Genomic DNA, 18857 nt, shown 5'->3' on the forward strand with positions numbered 1-18857 from the left:
AGCCAAACAATGCATCTACTGAAAATACAAGGAATAAATTGTGTCAGCATGGCCAAATAAAAGAAAAACCACTCACTCTTCAGTGTTTTGATCTCTATATTTAAGCTGGCCATCTGATAAAGTAAAATAAAACCTCTGGTATACAAATATTACTAGACTGACTCCCCAGTGCAAAAGAACGTATGTACTGAATACAGGAATTGATGCTGCACAATGAAAAATTTCACCTACTGGAACTCAGGATTTCCTGTCATTACAGAACAAATTCTTAGCAGTCCAAGATTTTTAACTTCTCGAACAACAGCTCAGTTCAGGTGTTTGACTTCTGATAGGGAAGTAACAAAGTTAGTATTGCATCTACATGGGAATTTCATCTGCCTCTGGAAAGCAGGGCTGTAATATACATTGTTATCAATATACAACATATACAGGTCACTGTTATAATTTCTTTAGCCAGCAAGTAACAATTTTAAAGTGTCAAAAAGAAAAAAAAAATTTACCTATCCACAATGTCTTAAATGAGTCAGCTTAACAGCTTCCCCAGCTTAACATTACTATGAATAAACCCCGTAACCGAGACCTTGCTTTCAAGATTACAACCTTACAGAGTACCAATATCATTTTAGTAACAGAGGTCAAGTGTGATCTTATCTATTTACAGGAAGACTGAAGTACTTGCTTCAGTTACTCTCTATTCTGATTAACACTACAGTGACTACTCAATTAAACCCAAGAATTTTACAGACTTGGCTTTACACTTCAGTGGAAGCTGTAGCCTTAACCCCTCATGCAGATTCCATCACTCTTAAATGAGGCTCAAGATCTTTACTACTTTCTGACTTTGACTTTTGGAAATTACTCCTTTTATAGTAGAATTACAGCCTACTGGTATACAAAGCCAAGCACGGTGACTCTTTAAAATACGAACTTCTATACACATACTGTAACTGAAAAACAGTGGCTACACAGAGCTCACCTAAACCGGTATTTAATTACTTAAAAGCATGTGAAATAATTAAAACAATGAAATTTTCATCTCTACCAGACCGAGTGTTTATTTCAAGATAGCAGGCCTAATTTGTTTCTAAGTATCTACTTTTTTATTTAGAGTCTACCTCTAGCTTCCTCCTTGGAAGAGGAGATGACATTTCATTTGTCACAAGCATTGTCTCACTTACAAGCACAACCCATATCACGGACAAGCCACCTCTTCTGAACAAGATGTTCCTTTTAAGCTTTATTTCAAGGAACTGCATTGCTAGAAATATGCATATTAGCAGCTTCTGATCCAATGCATGAATATATCAACTTCAGTTAATAAGTAATCAGCAACTCATTAAAGGTGCAGGCAAAACCCTACTCACCTTACGCTGTCTCCTGGGTTTCTGTTACATATTGAAGACAGTTAATGACCATAATCAAAAGCTTTGGAATTTTCTCTGGTTGGTTGTTTTCACAGTAACAGCACTTCCTAGAAACTTAAACCTCTGTTACAGCCGAAGTGCCCTGGAAGGTGCTCTTCATGTCAACTAGCTTTTTACCAGACCTTGTCACTGGGATTTCTTGTATCAAGGATAACAAGACCTGGGCTAAAAGTAAGAGAGGAGCTTATCCTGCAACTGCAATGAAATCATGCTTTGGGTTCCTGAAGACATACAACCAATAGAATACTTCAGTTAGAGGATTGAACCATACTTCCATCCATACAGCAGATGGGCAATAAAAAAATAGATTTTAAAATACCCATTAGTAGCAGCCTCAAAAATCAAGTTAATTTAAGTCTTTTGAACTACAGAGGTACAAGGTGGCAGAAATATGAGAGCAGACAGCAGCAGTTGTATAGAGCTGATTTTTTGGAATGACTATCACCATTAATATAATACTGACTATATCCCTCTTACAAGTGTTCAACTTAGCTTCCCAGCTAGCCACCAACAGAATTTCTGATTATCCTGCTGGAACCCATGTGGGTTTTTAACTGTAGATACAACTACAAAACAGCCATGCATAATTTTCAGGCAGCTTCTATTTGTTTTATTGCAATTTTAATAACTGTTAGTATTTTCATATTTGGACATCTTAAAAAGGAATTTTAGATTTACAACTTCAAAAGACCTTACAGAATTATCTAAGCCTTGATAACAGCTACTCTACTACACTGTATACAACTTTGTTGCCCACCTTCCATGTCCCGCTCTACACAGCTCCAAATAAGTGAAAATCTAAGACTGACGTTCACATTCAAGCTGCAGGAAAGCTCAGTATATGGAAAAAGATTAAGTGATAACTTGCAGTTAAACTATTTCAGGAATCAAGAAGAGCATACACAGAACCATACATTTTATCATTTTATTAGGAATAATTCCAAGTGGGTTATGAAGAAACTAATCCATTGAGTTTGATGAATTTTCCAAAATTTCTTTATGAAGATATGTTCACCAACAAACAGTAAAACTTCAGCGGAACTATTATACACTGGGCAAAAATAGTCAGGCTGATACCAAAAAGCAACATGCAACATAAAAAAAAGATACAATATAAAGGAAGACAATCTGCTGAATATTAAAAACAACCTCAACATGAGCTCTTCGCAACCAGCACAGAACTATTCTACCCATCAAATCCAATTCACACAAAGGCAAGTTGGGCTGACAGAACCCAAGGATTAATAAAATGTTCCTCAGTGCAGTAGATTTGTATAGTGTTTTAGAGCATTTCCTTGGCTGGAACAAGCAGTATTAGGAGTTCTTTTTGGCAAGGGAGAGAAATAAATACATACGGAATGCTACATTTTTAAATCAGCAGACTGTCTGAGGAATGAAACAGGGCATCAGTAAACTAAAAGTAGCAGGGAGAAAAAAAAATTAAAACATTAATTTATTGGGGCTCAAAAGAGTATTCAAAACAGATCTTTAAGATGTCACAATAACTATATTCAGGCATTTAGGCTAACAAGGGGAATAAAATCAGAAGATACACTTTTTCCAAGTTAAGGAGATTTTTACCCAAGCATATTGCTACCTTTGCAACATGTAGCTCGGTAAACAATAATTGGCAACAAAATAAGTTGAAACGCTGTAATATCCTGCCCAAATATCAGTTCCAGATACTGTAATAACCAAGATGCAAACTAATTTTGTTGTAACAAGCCTAGACCACTTATATCAAACATGTCCCTGGTGAAAGAGTCATCCAGTTTGAGTTAGCGTTTTGAGAGTTCATTTGACAGCCAGTCAAGTCCCTCATACAGACCAGTTCCTTGTGTAGCACAGGTAGCCTGGACATACCACTGTTAATGTAGAAAACAAACAAAAATTAATTTTAAATACTGACAAAGTGCTAACGAAGTTATCAGTGTTCTTTGAACACTGCTTTGTGCCATAAGTAGAGTCAATACTAAACAGACAGTATTTTTTAAAGTCTATATAAAGTAGTATATGAAGGTTCAGACATTATCCAGAAACTCATTGTTGGCCACGAAATGGTAGAACACTGGTTAGGGAATCAAGAAATAAACCAAACCCAAGTTCTGTATTTGTATGCTGAAAACGAGCTTGTTTTTGAAAGACTGCTCTTCAAGAAATAGACATGGAATTATCTAAATTAACAGACCTCTATAACATCTTCTATGGATACATCTTAGTGTGTCAACATACAGACATTAAGCGATTTTTACAGAAGGCTGGATTGTTTATGTGAAGCAACCCTATGTCTCAAAGGCTTGTGCAGATGTAATCTAACGATTTAGGGTATTTCCTCCCATCTTTGCAGTGGTGGGAATGCAGAATACAAATACTGAGAAAACAGAAAAGCCCACCACATACTTTGTCAAATACATTTGACAGTTATGTTTCAGTGGCAGACTGGAATATTTGTATTTTTCTAGGAAAGGTGAGAGATGAAACACCTGCAACACCTGACCACACTGGATAATACTTCTAAATCACTTATTTTGAACAAGGACCTTAAACTATGCGCTACAGAGTTTAATAGCAGGTATATGCATCTTTCTACAGAAAAAGGTGAAAGCTTCCCCTTCCTTTAAAGTAAAACCTACATTTATGATACATAATAAAGGAAGGCAAGAGTTCAGCAACCAGGAAGTTTAGCACTTACAGTTCTGTTACGCAGAGACTGAAGACCTAGTTTATCTGTCATTTCACTGATTGCCATGGCATTTGGCAGATCTTGTTTGTTTGCAAACAGAAGCAGCACTGCATCTCGCAGCTCATCCTCCTGAAGCTAACAGAAAAAAATGGTCATGTTATTAAATGAGCTCACTTAAGTACTTCAATTACTTCAACAAGCACTAAAAAACCCCTAAATTCTGATTTAAGGGTTGTAAGCATTTAATTCTTGATCCTGAAGTCACTAATAAGCACCGAGTGAAATTTAACTAGTAACCAACAGACCTGCTCCTACTAGTAAGGAAATAGTCTTCAATAGGCAGTTTAAATTTACTGGCACTTTGCTGCTGAAATTCTTAGCACCAATTTGTTTTTCCAAAATTATCTGCTACATTTCTATGAAAGTTTTATGAAGGAAAGAAAGGCTCAGATACATTAGTAGTTCTCAAGCTAAAGCTCTGTATAGAGTTGTAGTTACAATTCAATGCACTATGTGACCCAGAATTACCAGATGAGTAAAACACACACTGTACAAACTCCCTAAAATTTGAAAATCCTAAATGTCTTAGGGAAGCTGACAAATATACAGAATTATGACAAAGTATGACATTTATATTTCAGAAGTATTGATATTTACCATTTTCTGCAGCTCTTCTGCTGCTTCCTGGATTCTCTCTCTGTCATTGCTGTCTACCACAAAAATGAGGCCCTGCAGGAAAACAAGCAGTTTTGAAAAACCAATGTAAACATGTAGTACTATTTTAAAATCCAAAAAACCTCATACTGAAAACTGTTATCGTCCTCTCTCTTAGGTAAGTAAATTTGACAGAAATTTCTGTTTAAACAACACAATATGTATGTCTGAAAAACTACGTAATAAGTTTCAACTGCAAAATAAAGCTAGGCCTTTTAAATTAAAATAGTTAAAAGCTGGTTTGCAGATTAGTTTGGGATTCATTAGTTGTGGGAGAAAAACACCAGCAAAGTCTCTCCCCACTCCGTTTTCACCCACTGTTATTACATTAATTGAAGGAAGAAAATCGCAAGTGCCTCACTACCTCCTGTTTCACTGAAAAAACCCACAACCTTAAAGTAAGGCCTGTTTTTGTTTAAAAAAGTTTGTACTAAACAGTATTTCTAATGGCATCTCTGTTATTCAAGTGTCCTCCGTACACAGTATTTAGTCTTAAAATTTCAGTCTAAAAAAACTTAATTTTGTCATTCTCTTTAAGAAAATAGAAGTGTCTTTTAAAAATATTTAGTATCAGGGTTGAATAAGGAACTGAAATTAAGTATTATCCTATTCACAACAGTACTCTGCTAGCTCCGCTTTGTCAATCCAGACTTCTCCATTTTTTTGCACCAATCACATACATGACAGTGCACAGAAGTTTCTTGGAAACAATTCTATATTCAACACAGCAAAAAAAAAAAAAAACCAAACAAACCAATGAACCACCACTGCCAAAGTTTCCTGATACTAATAAGCAACTTAGCTTACTACTTGTGAACCAAAAGGAAAGAATCACGTTTGTGTCACCAAAAATGACAGCAGTCACATTAATATGAGGCTGACAGTTTTCCAATCAATCGATAACAAGTTCTTTTACAATATTTTCAGATAATCAGCGTACTAAATACACTGATATAGCACAGTAAAAGCTGTATATTTTAAGGATGATTATTAAAAAAGTGTGTGGAAGGGTGTTTAAACAATAATGGTTTTTATGTGTAAGCCAACGCCAGTGCAAACAGATCGAAGCATGGATACAGGAAAGCCAAAGAGTTCCTCACAAACAAACCAGCTGCTCTGGCACCTTACAGAACACTGGTAGATCCTGAAGGATTTAATCTTTGCCTGACTACACTCATGACTAGACTTGATGCCTTCAGGGTAACAAACTACCTTCAGCTAGAATAAAATCTGGATATCCCTCAGAACTCGCAGGAAGTAGTAAGGAGCCTTTCTGAAAGGAAGGGACAGAAGAAAACTTTCCATATATACTCTACAGAACGTACTGAGACTTAATGAAGCAGATCTTTAACTACTACCATCTCAGAACTCTTACCTGTGTGTTTTGGAAATAATGCCTCCAAAGAGGTCTAATTTTATCTTGACCACCAACATCCCAAACTGTGAAACAAATGTTTTTATATTCTACTGTTTCCACATTAAAACCTAAAAATAAAAGAGTTAAATAATTAGAAACAGTTAATGTTAGTGTTCATATGTAATTCTAACCATGTTCAAAATAGCTACTTCCCAAGCTACACTTCTCCCAAATATATACCTATAACATGCATTATCAGAATTGAATTGCTAGATCAAGAAGAAAATTGACTGAAAGGGGAAAAAAAAAAAATAATAACTTAAACCCAAGTACACGACCTCTGGTTCAGCAAAGCTTTCAGTCACAAACTGCTAGAGGCTCATGGTGTCTGGGGGAAGTACTGCTACTTAATTGCTTCCTATACTCCTGACCATCTGCTACTGCCCACTGTCAGACACAGGATTCCAGTCTAGATGTATCTTTGGTCTGACACAGTTATGTTGTGGCAGTACCAGAAAGCCCATGTTTGTCTTGATTCTTACTCTAACAGCAAACAGCTACATTTTTCAGAAGCCCATCTCTACAACACAAATTTAGAGTAACAGGAACGAAGACATGAGAATTAGTTATCTTACCAATAGTGGGAATTGTGGTGACAATTTCTCCTAGTTTCAGTTTATACAGAATAGTTGTCTTACCAGCAGCATCCAAACCAACTAGAATGAACAGAAAATTTGATTTAATTTACAATATGAACTACAACTTGCTAATTTAAAAATAAAACATTTTACATGCAAAGCATTAGGGTATTTTCCCAAGAAGAAACACTTTTTAAACACTCTTAAGTCACTGTTAACACACTGTTGTATGTTTCTCCCCATCTCCTTTACCCAGCACTGAGAGAGAGAACAAGCAATGCAGAAAAGAAGCTCAATAATAGACTTCCATCCACAGCCTACGGGCTCACAAGTTTCTAGCCATCTTCCTTCGTATTTGTGTTACTGAATTAAGTTTTAGCATTCTCTTTGAAAGTTTCTTCTGTGTAAGTTAGGATGGTTTTAAATGCCTAGCAACAATCTACAGGCAGCACATACATTCTAACTGATCACATGCTTACTTCAAGTTCGGGAAGGTCTCAATTACTCAACATTCAGCTGAGGCCAGTTTCACATGTACCTGAACCAAAAGGAGTTGGCACTATCAGTGGAACACACTTCAGTCTCCATTCCAGTTTCCTGTCCCTCTGCTAAAACATCTCTTTTGCACTGACAAAAACACATGCATTAGGAGACTTCTGTCATCTCTCTGCATATACCCAAAGGGTTTTAACTCTTCTTCAGGGTATCACATCTGTTAATTGAGATCCACTAGAACGCTGTTACTACGAGTCTCCACTTCTGATCTTTACACAGGACTTTCTGCACTGAAATTTCCTCTTCTGTTTCTACAACAAAACTCAAGCTTGCTGTTTTTCAATGTAAGCTATGTGGTAAATATGTGATCCTTTTAAAAACAAACAAACAAACCCAAAACCAAACAAAACACAAAACACCAAGACTGGAGCCTCAGAGACGTTTTTTGAGAAGCATTACCAACATTGCAGGTATACACTGTCTAAAACTGTGCAACTACTTACTGTTAGGCATTTCAGAAGACAAAAGAACAACTCAAAATTCTTTACATTAGAATTCAATGCCTAGCATATTAGCATCTAAAATAAACTGTAGGTGCTAAACACCACAGCAACAGTTTGAATAAAATGTCTATTTGTGAAACTTAAAATAGTCAATAAAATCTTGCCTAAACAAAAATAAAACCCCCATCAAATAATTAATTAAATTATACTTGCACAAGAAACCAAATGCGATCTTTGTTTGTTACCATCCCTGTATTCCAAGTTAACTTCCTACTTGGTGACTGAGATATATTAAGCTTTATGTGGTTTGATGACTTGACTATTAATAACTGTTTCCTTAACATTGCAATAAAATGGAATTTGAAATTACCTACTTATTCAGAATGAAACCAAACTCTTAGAAAGCCTCCTCCTCGAAACACAAACTGCTGTTAGAGCAAACTGATTAAAAAACCTATCTATAATTGTCCTATATTCTGATACTGTGAACAGGATTATACGTTCCAATGCAGTTTCTCTGGTTTTCTCACTGTGTTAAAAGTTGTTCTAATTGTTTATGTTGTAAAAAAAAAAAGGGGGGGGGGGGGAAGGGGGAAAGGGGAGTATACCATCAAAACCAAAGCTCCTTGAGGGGTAATAAACTCCCAAAATGCCCAAATTACAACTTAACAGTTTTAAGTTTGCTCATGTCTAAGCGTTGGTCTCTTTTAGAACCACACACAAGCATGAGCAAAAAAAGACTTGCTGCAGCAGAAGTTTCACAAGAGCTTGCAAGTCATGAAACTTGTAAATGTTAGCATTTTCCTACACCCATGAAGTGTCAGGTAGCCTTAGAAAACCCTTTAAATGAACTCTGAAACCTTCAAATACTCCAACTATGCTGAAAAAACAATGTTTTTAATAGCACGATAATTGAAACCCAACGCTATTCTCACATAGCTCAACTTCAAGTCAGCATTTATAGGATGCCTAGATCTTCACAAGAAAACATAATGCATGTACATGATATATATGTGATAATTTTCCAGTAAATTAAGATCATTTAGTGAATCACCAATTAAAGCTATACATACTCACAAACCCTTCTCCCACCCCCCCTACACAAAAAAAAACCCCAAATAGTTATCAGTACAACAAACACTGACAAGATTTGTTAAAATTAGCACCAAAGGAAAGATGGCATTATCTACACAAATGGTTTTAGTGTATTTAAGGGTTATACCAAAGATACAGATAACGGCAAAGAGAAGCTAATCTCATGTCAAAGAATATACACAGCGTATTGAGAACCATTTGAAGATATGACTCAGAGTTAAGAAATTAGAAACTAGTCAAGAATTTTGACCTATTTATTTTAAATGTAAGGACTTACTGCCCCAGTTCTCTACTGTTGTACCAGGACCCACCAACACCTCAGTGGCGCTGGCAAAAAGCTACATTAGGTATGTAAGTGCAAAGCCCAGAGACTTTGCTTAAATCCACTCTTACCCACAATTCTAATTAAGCTGTTGGACTTTGCACTGAGGCAGGTTCTGAGGTATGGATAGGTGTTTTCTTCTTCTGACTCCACGTTTGAGACACCAGCTTTTAACCGAAGGAAGGCAACTTCTGCAAATGACCATGACCTGATTTGCAGAAACTGCCACTTTTAGCCAAATTGCAAACGTTATGAGGTCCAAACAAGCAATTAAGATCAAAAGCATTGCCTTTTACTCCAATTTGCCATTTACCACCCTTTTTAGAACAAGAAATTTCAGAGCAGTGAATCATATTCAATCTTTTAAGCCACTAGGAAGTGTAACTAACTATTGCTTTTCGTAGTCCAAGAATAAACACTTTTACATTTGCACTGGAACACTCAGTGCACACCAACGAGAGATTTCCATGTCATAAAGTTTTAAGTTGATTTAATTATCAAGATTAAAACCTAAGTCTTAAATCCTCAAATAATATCAATTGCCAACTCTACATTTTCACTCTGTTTCCACCAGAGCCCAAGGTGTAAAAATGTCAATGTAGGGTATGACATTCAGCAGTTGTACCACAAAGCACTAAGAATAAAGTAAAAATGGGAAGCACAGACTTGCACTTGCAACCATTTATCTTTAAACTGAGTCAAACATCCTCTTCCTCTAGCTGGAGAAAAAAATATTTACAATGCTTTCAGTTGCTGTTAAAACCACTGTGGTTCTAAGCCCTTTACTCCTCGAGTGTTTTATGCACAGCCTGTCAACCATGTTTCTACACCTCACATTTGTAGTTGGTTTGTCCCTGGGAACACCATCCCTGTGGCCACACCACATTCTTCGTTTACCAATTCTCTACTTCAATCACTGGTGGCTGAATACCAAGCTGCCTCAGTTAGCACAGCACAGAAATTCATATAAACTACAGATGCAGAAAAAGTGAGAATTGACTTCTTAAATGGAACCCCCATCAAGACCAACAGATTTTGGTTGTCAGATTGAGATTTCCAAAGTTTACTACAGAATACCTTGTGTTGCTGCTTCCAAAATGAGTGTTGCCCATAATCAGTGAAAGGAAAAAAAAAAAAAAAAACAAAAACCTCCTACTGTATTTAACTGATTCATGACATCCATGTTACAATCAAAAGCCAGTTTAAAAAACGAAAATTAATGAATTTCACTTTGTTACAGTATTCCCTCATTTTTCTTTTACCTTTATACCAGTTCCCTCAAACCCTTTTTTTTTTTTTTTTTTTATCCTTTACAGACTAGTCCTCTTCCAGGTTTCGTTTCAATTGGGTAAGTCTTTGGGGGACACGAAGGGGCGATTCTCAATACAGTTTTCTCAAGAAAACACACAGATAAAAAAAAAACACAACAGCATGTAAACGAACAGTGGTTTAAAAGCAAAACAAAGCAAAACAAATAAAAACCAGCTAAGTGGTTTTGTGCTGTATGGTAACACAATTCCCAAAGAATGTGACAATTTTTTTCCGCAATCTATTTAGTAATTACCTTCGTATTCAAAGCTCCTGAATAGCTATTATCTCAGTTAACACTTGCACAACTACACCAAGACACAGAACACTAAATTATGATACTGAAGGGTGTACAATGAATCAATTACTTTTTTAATCACAAGAGACTGTTTGTGGAGAGTTTTACAGACAGGTACATGTAGTGTTAGGACTTAGGTTTGATACTCTAATGCCGCAGTTGCCTAGTCTAACTTTAAGTCATCCAATTCTATCCTACAGTTGTTTCTTTTTCCTCATGTTACTTCCATCTACAAAGAAGATGCAGAATTTTTTTACATGCATTTCCTCAGAATGTTAACCTAATTTGTCTGAAAAATACTTAATACAAGTGAATTTATTTTTAAATAAAATTTCAGTAAGAATATACCATTAAATGTGCACCTTTTATCATAAATGTAGTTTGAGCATATAAAAGATAGTGTGTGAAGTTTGCTCTTGCTCATAGTACCTGATGAGAAATATTCAAATTCTGCAGAACTCCAGAACAAAAAGTCTGTCTTAAGAGCTAAATTAATTCTACTTTATCTTGAATTCTGCAGAAACAGAAGAAAGGGAAGTCTGAATTATAATCATCTGTTCATGATCAACTCACCCACATGATATTTTTCCCCAAAATATTTTGCCATAAACACCTTACTCCATAAATATACTTCACTGGTATACTACATGCAAAAACTGAAATGCCTAGCCTTGTACAGCTCATTTCAATCCATAAACTGAAAATTATCACCTCGAGGAAAAGTTTAATTCAGCCCCAGTATTCATTCAGACATCCCTTAAAGTGGTGATACATAACACAGAATGCTATCAAAAGCTGTTTTTCCATGCTACAGATATAAATGAATTAGATCATATACAATACAACATATTCTGCTTCCAAACATTGAGTTTAGGTCCTACGATGCACTTACATCACAACATGGCAAAGATTTTACCCTCTTATACTACATAACAAAGATGGTTCAGTCTCATGCTCTGATCCAGTCCTGTATTTTAATATAATGCCTTAAAATCAAAATATTAGAAAAAAAAATGCATTTAAACCAATTGCTAGGAAGTACAGCTCCCTAACTGATATCTAACCTAAATTTGAACAGATTACCTACCAATGAAGAAACTAAAGTGTTCTAAGCTGTTGTGATCTGTAAGACATTGCTTTCCTGTTTTCATTATTTTGCAGAATGCAACAGAACTACAAATACCACAGACACTACCTCATTCTACAGTCAGTATCATCTGAAGATTTTTACTTAATTCATCTAGAATCATATGAAGAGTCTGGCTGCTAGGGAGACAGTCAAATCACTTCCTTGAAACCAACAGATGTACTAAGTTGTCTTGAAGATAAAAATTACTCAGGTTATTTTGAAATGGATGAGAGTCTCTAATTTCAAACAGAGAATATACAATAAAAATTACTGCGCATGCAATAAAGAACTCTGTCATCACAAAATGTATGGAGAACACAGAAAATCATAATTACAAAACCCCTGCATTACTGTATTTGCTGTGCCTACCCAGGCAGTGTTAAGGACGGGTAGTGTGCCAGGAAATTGCACAGTTAGGACCCAGTCCCATTGCTGGCTATATTGAAATGAGCACTTCATATAATTTCTTAGGACAATCTGCTTCAGTCAATGGGCATGAACCAAGTCTCATGCACTTTGGTAACAGAATTTGGTAAAAATTTAGGAGCTAAGATCCATTTGTACATAAAGCTTGCGGGGGTGGGTAGGTGGGTGGAAGAAGGCAGGCAGGAGTTGAAGTGTAGGAGGAAATACCAAACTCAGTGTGTGCTTGCTTTGACCTTTTGAACCATAATCTTGAAATGAGAATCAAGAACTACTGGCTTCAACTCTTACACAGTCTGTGTCAAAAGAACCACAGTCTAATTCCAAATAAGTAATTACAGTCAGACAGGAAAACTTAGCAAGCACTGGAAGAGCAACCTACAGGGTTTTATGGTCTCATCCATGAGATACAGGAAAATTAAAGTGCACAGAAACTACACCGAAACGTCTTTTCACAAGAGTCGGTGACACCGACACCATAGTTAGCAAAAATCAGCCATTATACGGCAATTTCTTAAGGTCTTGGTGTGAAACACACCCGGCTTTGTCACCCCAGGCTCGGACAGCCACGCTGCTGGGGCAGGAGCGGCGGCCCCAGGCCGGGAGCACCTCGGCACCGGCGAAAGCGGGGCGCAGACGTCCCTCGCCTCCCCGGCCGGCACCGGCTTCACCGACTGCAATTTGATCTTTGTTCTACATTTCGCTCAGGCTCAACGCAAGCGGAAACGCAGGTGGCGAGGAGCAGGGGCTGACGCTGCCAACCCCGGAGAAAGCGGGGCGCTGCCTCGCCGTGTCCCGCGCAGCCGCGACCCCCGACAGCGGGATTGGGGCGGGGGGACAAGAGGCAAGAAAACGCGAACACGGCGGAGAAAAAGGAAGGGCAGGCATAGCCCGATCCCCACCCCCTTCCTCCACCGCTCCTTCTCTCCCCTCCGCTCCTTCACTTTCCAACGACACCCCCCGCCCCCCCAAGCCCTAAGGAAAAGCGGTGGAGATGTCCCGTCCCCTACACTCCGAGCCGGGGCACGGCCCACCCCGCCCGGAGCCCGCGGCCCCGCTCCCACCGGCCTCCCCTCCCCCACCGCCTCCGTGAGGGAGCGGGCGGGCGGGCCTGGCGCCGGCCGTGGCCGGGTTGGGCGCAACGGCTGCGGCGGCACGGCTTCGGGAAAGAGGGGGGCCGCGGCCGGGCGGCGTGCCGCTGCCGCCCCTTACCCATGAGGATGCGCATCTGCTTCTTGCCGAAGAGGCGTGAGAAGAGCGAGGAGATGGTGAGGCCCATGGCGGCTCCGGCGCGGGGCTGGGCGGCGGCGCAGGCAGCGGGAGGCGAGCAGGCGGGCGGGGAGGGAGGGGGAGCGCGGCCCGGCGCCTATCTGCGCTCACGGATCCCTCCGCGAGCGAGGAGGCAGGCTGCGGGGCTCACCCGGAGGCGCCGACTTAGAAGGCGCAGGCGGCGGCGGCTGCTCTGTGACCGGGGAACCTCTCTCGCTCGTTCTCTGCCACGTCACGCTCGCCACGGCCGCCCCGGTTCCAACGCGGACAAAATCACGTCAGCGTCGCCGCCTCCCCCCCGCGCTGCACGGCCCGGGCGCCCAACGGCGGCGGAGAACTACACCTCCCGGCAGGCGCTGCGCCCGGCCCGCGGCTCGCCCGCCCTGCCGGCTGCCGCCGGTGCATGCCGGGAGATGGAGGCGAGCGCCGGCCGCCCCGCCCGCCGCAGCTCCCGGGCGAGGCCGAGCGCCGCCCGCCGGGAAATGCAGTCCGCCGGCGGAGGCCGGGCCCGGGGCCAGCGGCCAGACTCCCCGGCACCACCCGGTAGGGCCGGAGGGCCCCGGGCTTACCCCCAGCCCCGGTAATTCACCTCACTGCGACCCCTGCTCCCGCTGCGCCATGACGGCCAACAGGCTCGCCGCCCCGAGGACCGAAGGAGCCTTGAAAGCAGGGGAGGAGGGGGGGGGTGCGGGGCAAAACAAACCCTCAGAGAGCCTGCCTGTATAGCCCAGTAGCAACAGGGCTAGGTCATTTATTAAAAAACAAACGAACAAACAAAAAAACCCAAAACAACAAACAACCCACAGAAACAAAATTCTTTGGCCCAGGAACACTGATTACTGCAGACTCTTTTTCTTACATTGTGTCTATGACCTGAGCGTGATCATGGCAGCACAGCAGCGAATGGCTGCTGGGCCAGGAACCAGCTGCCATACAGGGAAGTAATACAGGAATAAAACTGAAACAAGCCATGGCTCATTGGGAACATGCCCCTTTTTTGAAACGAAGGTTTGATTTCGTAACCAGCTGTAACAACTTCCTCCACAGGTACGGTGAAAAGGCTAGAGGATGGTGATAACTGAGTTTGAGACAACATAAGATGAGCTGCATTTAATGCTTAAGTGACTGAGCACCCTACCCCAAGGGCACATTGGTCCAATTAAAAGCCCTACAAATTTTCAAGGGAGTTACAGCACAGGACCTATGCTAATTAGCAACTATGTGAGTACACAAGAGCTAACATTTTTTTCAAACAGAAGCTATTTACTTATGCTCCATTAAAGAAAAATATCTTTAATAGCCTTGATAAAGAGACGATCCTGAACCAGATCCGAACAATAGGCTACTGTGAGTGAGTCTGAACTTAAGCTGTTCTCTTCTTACATGTCATATTGAAAGTCCTACTTGTTTTAAATTATGGTCTTCTGAATCAAAAATCTGCTTTAAGTTTGAAAATTCTATTTTTATACAATTTCAGTTTCAAATAAGTTACATTTTAACTTAACCTATTTAGTGTTTAAGATGTTAATATGATCCTGATCAACTATTAGATTTCAATTTCCCAGTAGTTTTAAGGATTCTGGTTCTAGGCTTCCAATACTTACCTACTTCCTATTCAGAGCACTTGGTATCGACACCTTTTTTTTGGCCAGGAAAGTTAAGTTTCCCTGAACTTAGCTGAGGATAAGTGTGCTACAAAATATGTGAAGGGCTCTTTTTTGAAATAAATTACTTTCTAGACCTCCAAGCTGGCATCTTCTTACTATAGCAAATTCATTAATTGATCCCTTTATTTCCGTTATCTGAGTAGAATCTAACATTTGCTTTAGAAATGTTTGTCAATCATTAGTGTTTCAACATTCATGTAAGTGGTTGCTCTGTATAATCATACATAACTATTATTCACAACATACTTTTGATTCATTCTCCTCTATTCAGGTCAGAGATGTTAAGACTTAAACACTAGTTGCACCTTGACCATATCTGACTGCACTTTATCTCGTGTTTTGATACCTGGCATTACTTTTATGTTGGTTAAAAGACACATGAGATGTCCCAAAGTTTATATATGTCCAGTTTACTCTCCTGTTACACTAACTGAAGCAGTCTTAACATCTTCTGATGACCCAGTTGGTGCTTTATCTTTTGCATTTCTTTACTCAACAGCTGCTACCTCTTTTTAGGACCCTTTCTAATCACCCAGATATTCTCTCCTTCACTTAGGGACTTTTTCCCATCCTGGTCCACACAATGCATGTGTGTACATACTTATATACAATTAACAGAAAAAAAAATTTTTTTTTTTTAAAGTCGGATGAAGACTGAGGCAAAGTTAGTGCAACTTAGTAGTTTTTCTGCACTGTCCTTTAGAGATCAAGCTTCAGATGAATGAGGGTTAGTACAAGCTATTTTCCTGTATTTTAAACACACTGAGTTAAAAGAAAAACAAAAAACAGGGGTGGGAAAGTTCCAGCTCACCAAGCTGGCAACTGCCTTCTGCAGATGACAATTCCTCTGATGCAACACTACAAATAGTTGAAGCATCCCTAGTCCAAATATGCATGCTCAGTGTAAAAGGACTGCAGGGAGATGGGACAAGTTCAGAAACCTGCAATGAGGAAAGACTGTTCCTGTTTTAGTGATTACATTTTGCCTAGACTTGTAGCTATAGGTTAAGGTCCTCTTGAGCCACCATTAAGACCATTACAAGTCACTGATGAAGACAGCAAACAACCCAGTACAACTTGTCTTTTTTGTCTTTCTTTTGAACAATATTCCAATTTTGTTTAACCATCTGGTTATTCAGGGATTTAAACTAATACCAACTCCATTAAAAAAACCTGAATAGACTCCTGCTTGCAGTCTACTTCCCACAGCCTACTTCCCTGAGAAACTTCCATGTTACTCAAAGGCCTCTCAGATGTGTACAGCAAATAGAATGAAGATTGGATAAATTTTGCTTGGAAGCCAGTCCCTGCTATTTGCTTCCCTGAGGATCCTGAAGCACTATCATATTACAATCATGATGCATGATCAAACTACACCACCACTCCATTGCATCAGGCACTTCTGCTCACCTAAAGGGTACAGCTTCAACAAGTCAGACTACGCAGCAGCCTCTACAAGCTGCCAAACAGCTTTGCTTATATAGGAGAGGGGAGAAGCAAACAAACCAGACCCATCATCTAAGTCACATACCTTCCAAAGAAAAAATAAATAAAAAAATCAAACCCTTTATTTTCTTTTACAAAAATACTTATTTGCAGTCATGTGATAGTTATAGTTGTTACCAGTTTACATGGTTCCAAGAAAATACACAATGTTCCAGGTTAAATATTTAAAATGATGTAGTATAAAAATGGCCACTTAGTAACTTCTGGATTAGAAATGCTATTCATCAGGGTGTGCAAAAAAAATTTGCAAGTTAGAAATTAATGCTGAAGTGGTGTAGTTTAAGTAACATAATAGATACATTAAGCTTTTGGTCATGAGTAATTGTATACAAACCAGAACAGTATTAAAATACATTTTCATAAAAATACCATTGTGACACTTTATATCTAAATAAGACATTTTTTTTAAGATGGTATGAAATATTTATCATACAAAAGCATATTCTTATAGTAGGATTATGTCATAAGTTTTTAAAAATTCTATCCAAGCACTTAAAAGCAGGAGTTTTTTTAGAACTGTGATCTACTTGTCATATAGAAGTGTATGCTGTGCGTACACTATAGAATTAAGTTTATTCTACTTGAAACTGGTCGAAGTACGACACTGCATGTGGAACAGCTAAGTTCTTATATACCACTGAAACTTGTTCAAGATAAACGTCACATTCTTGTTGCTTAATATGCAGGAGGAATTTACTCTTTATGCATGTCTGCTATATGCACATACCGAGAATAATTTCATGCTACAATCCTTTCTTGCCACAGTTTGACCCTTCCATAGGTTTTTTTCAGCTGAAGCCAACATCTTCGCCTTCTAGCCCCATCACCTCCTCAAAAACCCTACTGGTATAGGTAAAAAAATATAAAGTGAAAAAAAAGTTATAACAGGAGCTAACTGCTATGATTTCCAACTGAAACAGATTGTGTATCAGCTAACTCTACTGAAATCACTGATTTAAAAATCCGTATTAGAACACCACTGTGTTTATTTCCCGTGATGAATACTGCATGCTTACATTTACACTAGTGATCCACTTTAAATCCTGAATGTCAGCAGTTTAAAACCACCAGTTAGTATATGATTACTTTATATTTAAGGCATATGAGTAAGAGCACCCTAATTAACTGACATTGAATGGAAGAGCCTTCTCTTCAAGAAATTTTTGTCAGCTGCCTTCTCTTCTTTAAAGATGCTAAATTAATACGGTTTGGAAAGATGCTAAGTAGAAAGGAAGTTATGAACTGATCTGATTATTTCAACTGTCCCTGAAACAGTTTTGAAAGCAATGATTTACCAGTAAAGTACCTCAACTAGCATGTAATTCTGACCAAGTCACATAACAGGTCAGTTGGATGGATCACTAGATGAAAACAAAAAGACAAAAAAAGTAATCAGATACTACATCAACAGGACAGTACAGGATCAATATTGCTTACCCCTGAGTTAACAGGACTGGGTATAGCAGCACCAATTGGAAAACATTCTGCAATGCCAGCACTGCACTGTGGTCCTATGCTGTGGTATATTTCATACGCCCACAGGTTATTCTTTAAGAGCACTTATTTCAAATACCGTTAGACACAGGAATTCCTTTAGTTGCATTGGTATTTCAGTGGAAAAAAACAGTGAAAATAGTATAGTGGGCTATACTATTAGTACAGTCCATTTGTAGTGTTAATATACTATTTACAGCTGAGTTCCAAACTTGGTAAGCCACTGTCTTCTGTGAACCTACATTTCCCTTGTGTTTTCTGCGCAAAAAAAGCCCTGTAGAAATCATGTGCCAGATTTGAGCAAGATGTCCTGTAAGTCATCTGGAAGTGCAAGTATTATATCATTGATGTGTGTCTGCAGCTTTTGCAGAGTGTCAGTTTTCACTGGAAGATGTTCTCTGTCAGCCTGCAACTGCAAAGGTACAGCGAAATGTGATTTCTACTAAAAATGCAAGTTTACCTTAAGACACACCAAAGTGACATGTCAAATCTGGAAAATTAATTCCTCATCTGCTGACTGAGTACAAATTTG

At 39.1% G+C, this 18857-nt stretch overlaps 2 protein-coding genes across 3 annotated transcripts in view; both read right to left on the bottom strand.

The window, feature by feature from the left end:
* Positions 1-2011: 2011 nt before the first annotated feature.
* Positions 2012-13943, bottom strand: ARF4 (ADP ribosylation factor 4). The gene is made up of 6 exons (XM_042799542.1): positions 13602-13943; positions 6814-6894; positions 6197-6306; positions 4765-4836; positions 4117-4242; positions 2012-3289 (listed from the first exon to the last, which is right to left on the bottom strand). Exons 1-6 carry the CDS (start codon positions 13666-13668, stop codon positions 3203-3205), a joined length of 543 nt encoding a protein of 180 aa, XP_042655476.1. The 5' UTR covers positions 13669-13943; the 3' UTR covers positions 2012-3202.
* Positions 13944-14377: 434 nt separating this feature from the next.
* The window catches only part of DENND6A (DENN domain containing 6A), a 29615-nt gene continuing 25135 nt past the window's right edge, over positions 14378-18857 (bottom strand). The window contains exons 20-21 of one of the 2 annotated variants that reach the window (XR_006165974.1): positions 17559-18737; positions 14378-16856 (exon numbers count right to left, since the gene is read on the bottom strand). Coding sequence is in view for 1 of the 2 variants with exons in the window: in XM_042799644.1 (XP_042655578.1) it covers positions 18609-18737 (129 nt within the window). In the remaining variant the exon portion in view is untranslated. The other variant, XM_042799644.1, reaches the window with a different exon arrangement.

This window comes from Tyto alba, unplaced genomic scaffold (genome assembly GCF_018691265.1).
Source record: "Tyto alba isolate M040663 unplaced genomic scaffold, T.alba_DEE_v4.0 Super-Scaffold_3, whole genome shotgun sequence".
NCBI lineage: Eukaryota > Metazoa > Chordata > Aves > Strigiformes > Tytonidae > Tyto > Tyto alba.